Source organism: Adelges cooleyi, unplaced genomic scaffold (assembly GCF_023614345.1).
Source record: "Adelges cooleyi isolate 19-005CV unplaced genomic scaffold, UGA_ACOO_1.1 ACOO_flye_CR_arks_rails_tigmint_CR_PRNA_159, whole genome shotgun sequence".
Classification (NCBI taxonomy): Eukaryota; Metazoa; Arthropoda; class Insecta; order Hemiptera; family Adelgidae; genus Adelges; species Adelges cooleyi.
Genome location: NW_026095816.1, coordinates 397 through 6,781, shown reverse-complemented (window position 1 = coordinate 6,781; position 6,385 = coordinate 397). Strand labels below are relative to the sequence as shown.

General features: G+C 28.5%; 2 protein-coding genes across 2 annotated transcripts; both read left to right on the top strand.

Moving 5' to 3' along the window:
* The first annotated feature begins 1,612 nt into the window (after positions 1 to 1,612).
* Positions 1,613 to 2,276, top strand: LOC126848032 (uncharacterized). Its single transcript, XM_050588533.1, has 2 exons — positions 1,613 to 1,866; positions 1,942 to 2,276. The coding sequence occupies exons 1-2, from the start codon at positions 1,653 to 1,655 to the stop codon at positions 2,139 to 2,141; spliced, it is 414 nt and encodes a 137-aa protein (XP_050444490.1). The 5' UTR covers positions 1,613 to 1,652; the 3' UTR covers positions 2,142 to 2,276.
* A 1,040-nt stretch (positions 2,277 to 3,316) lies between these two features.
* On the top strand, positions 3,317 to 4,706 carry LOC126848033 (uncharacterized). Its single transcript, XM_050588534.1, has 4 exons — positions 3,317 to 3,366; positions 3,477 to 3,508; positions 4,315 to 4,566; positions 4,636 to 4,706. Exons 1-4 carry the CDS (start codon positions 3,317 to 3,319, stop codon positions 4,689 to 4,691), a joined length of 390 nt encoding a protein of 129 aa, XP_050444491.1. The 3' UTR covers positions 4,692 to 4,706.
* The last annotated feature ends 1,679 nt before the right edge of the window (positions 4,707 to 6,385 follow it).

Sequence of the window (6,385 nt, the reverse complement as noted above, 5' to 3'; positions counted from 1 at the left end):
TAGGCAATATTATATTACTATTGTCCACGATCAACCGATCACGTAGACTGATTAGGATAATATAATTAATTTATATTATCCAAGTAGTTTTAGAAGAAACATAAAACCCTCCGAATAACAATTTCATATTTTTTTTAATCTTTTATTTATTTATTTTTAAAAAAAGCTACGAAAACAAGTAATACACAGTTTTAAGTTTAAATGCTATTATTCATTGAACATTTTTAAGTTAAATGAAACTATAAATAATATCATTAAATTGTACAAAATTGATATATTCTTAAGTTACTAAGACTTTATTCTTATGTACCTACAAAAAAGTAAATTTTTAACCGTGACAAATTATGTTATTTATTATAAGATTAAAAAAATTATGATAAAAAATTGAACTTTATGTATTTAACTTGAATAAAAAATTTCCAACTCTGCATGCCGATAACGCATGATGTGGGCTTTTTTGTGTCTGTATTCATTAACTTTTTTTATATTGGACCAATTCCTTCGAGTGGCAACCCTATAAATCACAAATTTGATCTAGTTGATACTCTGAGGAGAAAGAGAGGGGGTGGAAGAAGGGGGGGCTTAAAGTTGAAAAAGTTTACTTCTGCGCAGTTAAAATTAAAAAAAAACCATACAAGTTTTTAAGTAGGAATTTCACTGGCTATAATTTCAAGAAAAAGAGTCGGATCGAGTTGAAATGTGGAAGGAATATTTATTTGATATGCCCGCACACGTCAGTTATATCAAATTGACAACTAAGCATCAAAGCGTTTATTTAAAAGTGATTTTATTCAATTTTATCACTTTTATTTATAATTGCTGTAGACTTGTGACCTCTCTGTCCCTTCTATGCTTCGATTCCATTATGCCTATACTATACTGTACTAGTCCTCTCGGATAAAAACCCTTCAAATTGACGCTTTCATGCTTATTTGTAAATACAGCGCCTCAATTTAACACTTTCTTACTTTGCTCGTTTACACTGTGCTGGCTCGAAAATACCAACTACTGATTTGAATTAAAGCGTTTACTCGAAAGTGACACTTTCAGATTTAAAATCTCCTTTAAACCTGTGACTTACTCGACCCAACTATGCCTCGACCCCACAGTACTGGTTTTTTTTTGTCAATGATCTGCTAAAAGTTTGTAGTTTGTTTAGTAGTTATTTTAGTTTTTACTAATTAAAAAAAAAATGGCTATAGATTTTTGAAAAAAAAAATAACAATGCGAGGAACAATGCCATTATATATTTATATCTTTCCTTTTTTAAGGGTAACTTAAAGTGCCAACGGTATTTTCTTAATATTTTATTGTATACCAGTTGCACTATTACAATTGCAGTATCACGTCGTTAAATTTTTGTTGAGACTAATCTACAGAATACTTTAACTGATTAATTAGGAAACTTATAATGTTGCAAAAAGACAACTAATTAATTAATATAATATTATTTTCAACATATAACGTGTCTAACGTAAAACAAACTATTTTAAAACCAATACCTCATCAGCCCCGCATCGATGCTCAAAATAATTGAATTAAATTCTTATATTTTATTATAATTGAGTGATGTGAGTACCTGGTTACATTGTTTATATATTGTTAATATTTCAGTCGATGCAACAGAATTGGACAATGACGGCAGCGTGTCAATGACTCTTGAATCGAGTGAATTACCAAATGAAGATGAAGTTTATGTTCAAGATAACGGAGACGGTACTTTAAACTATTTTAATAACAGTGGTAATAGAGGTACGCGGTTTAATAATCAGGGCCACAGAGGTGAGCAGGTTTATAATCAGGGTAACAGAGGTGAGCAGGTTTATACTCTAAATACTGAAGTGCAGTATAATCAAGGTAATATAGGTAAGTCTAATTCGACCTCGGGGTCGCATTATTATCATGCCTTATATCACATTTCAATTATTAAAAACGTTTCAGGAGATGCATTTTATTACCTAAAAGATGGTAGTAGCGTAAAATTTATAGGTGATTCAGTCTTGATCAACGACGAGTTAGTTCCAAGATATAAAAAAAAGGATGTAACGAAGATAGAATTTGGTGGAGGTTCAGTCAAGATAAATGGAAAAATAATTGAACAATTCAATGGAACACTAGGAGAAGGAATCATGTATTTTTAAATATTCAAGAAGCAATAAATCCACAATGAGAAATAAAAAATTCAATGTAACTTAATTCAAATATTACAAACTGATTATATCCTAACTAAAAATATGAAAATAAAAGAATAAATTAAATACCGTATTCCTTAGTACTATATTTTAGCTATTCAAAAATCATATAAATAAAACATAGATAATATATTTAAATTTTGTATAAAAATCATATAAAACTAGACATGGATGTTCTTCGTTTTCAAAGGTCTCCTTAGCTTTTTACGAGTTTCTAGCGTAGATGGGTAGTCAAACTTAAACTATAAATCACAGATAATATATATATATATATAATCAGTAAACATAGATAAGGAATGTTTAAAAAAATGGTAAGATCGAAGACTAAATTCTTCATTATATTAGTTTTTGTGATGTATATACTCTGACAGTTCTATAAGGCACTGTAATTCGCATGGTAAACGTTATTTTCATAAAATCAAATATATTATATTTTTTTTTAAAAATGATGTAAAAAGTTATACGGCATACAATAAAATTATCTTATACCCGTGCAATTTTTACACGAGCAATTTTATTACAAATTTAATATCTTTGGTTTCATGAATATTTACAACGACAGTTGAAAAAAAAAAATCAAAATATCTTTGTGCACAAACACTAATATTGTATGTTTAACACGAGCATATTGTCAACCTATGATTTATCATAACGTTCGATTTACACGTGCTCACAATATAGCGAAAAAAAATAATTTGAGGGCAATGATATTAAAGTGTAGTACATAATGCAAATGCTAAAAATCCAGTACATTGGAGTTGGGCCCGAAGAATATTATAAGGTCACAGATATATATGAATTAAAACAACTGAAAGTGGTAACATCACTTACAAATATATTATTATAACATAATATATATATATATATAATGAAAAATATTTTGTCAAATTCTACCTATTGCAGTAGCATAGGAATATATAGAAACAACTGTGTGAAGAAAAAACCAAAAATGAGATGTGTCATCCAAGAAGATTGACAACTTATGATTGTCTCAAACCCTTTGATTTAGTGCTTACACTAAAGTAAAAAAAAATAATTTGAGGGCAATGCTATAAAAGTGTATAGCAAACTGCAATTATAAAATTTAGTACCGTCGAATTAAACAGTATATTAAAACAGTTAATATGATAACTATTAAAATTATTCTCTTGTTTAGTCTAGTTGCATACGCAGTGTAAGTATTTTTTCTAACTATTTATTTATTAAAACCGTTTGGATATATTATTTTAGATCTTGAGTTTTCTTGTTTAATATTAATTTTAAATATAAACGTTTGCTTTTCAGGTGTGGTAACGGCGATGAATCGCCAAAAGAAGGTAACAATAATATTATAAGATTAAAATAAAATAATTCAATAAGGCCGGAGCATGTGGGACTAAACTCTAAATTATATTGGTGACATGGAGTAATAGCCTTTTTAGTAATTTTTATGAGTTTAGAAATAACCTTGCATAGGAAATTATAAAAGGTTTTATTACTAGAAGTATAAATATTAACCATATTGACTATTGTGTTATAACTTATATGATTTTTTTTGGTGTTAAATAATTCCAATGAAAATTGAAAAAATAAATTTCACCGTCACGTCGGCAGAGTTGCGCATTATATAAAATATAATATATTTTTATTTTAACCATTTTTTTAAAATTAGTGGACTAGTCTTATAACCATACCTTGAGATAAAAATTTCATCTTTTTTAATCCGTTAGCTCTTATTTAATTATTTTTTAAAAGCGCTACGAAAACAAGTAATACACAGTTTTAAGTTTAAGTGCTATTATTCATTGAACATTTTTAAATTAAATGAAACTATACAATATAATATCATTAAATTGTACACAAATGATTTCTTAAGCCACTAAAACTGTATTCTTATGTACCTACAAAAAAGTAAATTTTTAACCATGACTATTTTTATTTTTTGACTCAAATAGTTAAGATTAAAAATTTGTTTAACTTAAATACAAAATTCCCAACTCTGCATGTCAAAAACATTTTTTGACAATAATCTGCTAAATGTATGAACTGGTCGATTGTGTATATTATAATGTTGTTACCATAGATTGAGTGATGTGCGTGCCTGGCTACATAGTTTTTAAGATATATATTGTTAACATTTCAGTCAAAACAACACAATTGGACAATGACGACATCGTGTCATTGTCACGAATGACTCTTGAATCTAGTGAATTACCAAACGAAGATGAAGTTCATGTTGAAGATTACGGAGTTGGTACTTCAAACATTTTTAATAACATTGCTAATAGAGGTACGCAGTTTAATAATCAGGGTAATGAATGTGTGCAAGTTTTTAATCCGGTTAGTGGAGGTGAGCAGGTTATTACTCCGAGTGGTGAAGTGCAGGATAACCAAGGTAATATAATAGGCAAGTCTAATTATTATCATACCTTGTATCACATTTTATTTATTGAAAACGTTTCAGGAGATGCATTTTGTAGCTTAGATGCAACAATTGTGATAAAAATTAATTACGACTAGAGAAAAGAAAACCGGAAGAATTTATCGCCGAGACCATAAAAGTTGGTGGACAATTTTCAACAAATTAGGGGTTCCGTTTTAGGCCAATACGAATTAATAAGTCATTAATGATAAGACCATTGCATAGGTGTATAAATTATTATAATTATTGTTAGAGAGTGAGGATTTTGTATAATTTCGCACATTAGCACATATGTTTCAAAAGTTACACCGAATTCAAAAGTAAAAAAAGATTTATATGTACGATTTTCTATGGCAGTATTATTATCGAATTCTCGCCTAAGCATTAACTCGAAAACGCAATTTTTTTACTATAGAAAAACACTTGGGTTGTTCGATGTACTTTCCCATTTCCACTGTATACATAAATTGAAATATACGAATCGACAAATTCAAGGTCTTAAGAAATTCATGGCCAACCCGACTTATTGACGATTTTCTAGAATAATAATAAAAAAAACAATTTACGTGAACTGTTTTTGGTTTTTTTTTTGTAATACAATGTTATTTCAAGGTTATTGTAATTTTCCCCCCTTCGATTAGAGGATTAAAATCCTAAAGGGAGGGGCGGTTTTGCAATATCTTATAGCAACTTGTATGAATAATAAATTTAGACATATATGTTAATCTATTTTTTGTTTTTTAGTAAAATAGAATTTGATTGGACTTTGAAGTTTATAATATAATTTAAAAGAGCCGTAATCTTTTAATAAGTTACATAATTATTATTTTATTATTATATTACATAAATAGTAAAACAAGTACAACCTAAACACATTAAAACCAATACCTTCGCCGCTCTGCATCGAAGCTAAAACATTTTTCTGTGTTTTTATGTAAAATGCTTCAAAAGTGGTCAAATTATATGTTTTTGGGGTCGGTGATTACGAATTTAATATAATTTCTCAATTTCACTCAGCCAGAAAAAACTTAAGTAAAAAAAAAATTAAATTTAATTTGTGTAAGCTTAAAGTCAAAAGTGGTACTTGAGCACAAAACTTAACAGTATCATTCTGCATAGATCTACATAAAATTGTTTTAATGATTTGATACATTTTTTTAAAGATTTTAGGTGTTTTTGTTAAAATATACGCAATCAGCGAAAACACAGTTTTCCAGCAATTAAAAAAAACTATAGAGCCGAATTTGTTTTCAGTTTAACATGTTATGGATACACATATGAGTTCTAACTACTGACAAATTTTCAACTTAAAGGTCTTAAAATTACGGCTAAAAAACTAAAAAAACTTGAACCCCCTCTAGGGGGGTGGTAAATGAGTTTAATTTAAATTTGATACAACTGACGAGTGCGGGCATACCAAATAAATATTTCTTATAAATTTCAACTCGATCCGACTTTTTTTCTCGAAATTATAGCCAGTAAAATTCCAACTTAAAAACTCGTACGGTTTTTTTTGTTTTTTCAAATTTTGACAATGAAGAAGTAAACTTTTTCAACTTTTACTCCTACCCCCCTAAAGTACCAACTAGATGAAATTTGTGATTTATAGAGTAGCTACTCGAAGGAATTGGTTCGGTATTAAAAAAGTTACAGTGTATACAGATAAAAAAAAAAACACATCAGAGAAAAACTAATACCTTCTCCGCTTTGCATCGAAGCTAAAAGATACACAAAATTACAAACATGGCACCCATTAACACTATCTTATACCTATGTAGGGTTTACACGTTAT

Coding starts and splice junctions, on each gene's coding strand:
- LOC126848032 (XM_050588533.1), top strand. CDS start 1,653: ATGACTCTTGAATCGAGTGAATTACCAAATGAAGATGAAGTTTATGTT. Junction 1,867..1,941: donor GTATAATCAAGGTAATATAG/GTAAGTCTAATT, acceptor AAAACGTTTCAG/GAGATGCATTTTATTACCTA.
- LOC126848033 (XM_050588534.1), top strand. CDS start 3,317: ATGATAACTATTAAAATTATTCTCTTGTTTAGTCTAGTTGCATACGCA. Junction 3,367..3,476: donor AGTCTAGTTGCATACGCAGT/GTAAGTATTTTT, acceptor TTTGCTTTTCAG/GTGTGGTAACGGCGATGAAT. Junction 4,567..4,635: donor TGAAGTGCAGGATAACCAAG/GTAATATAATAG, acceptor AAAACGTTTCAG/GAGATGCATTTTGTAGCTTA.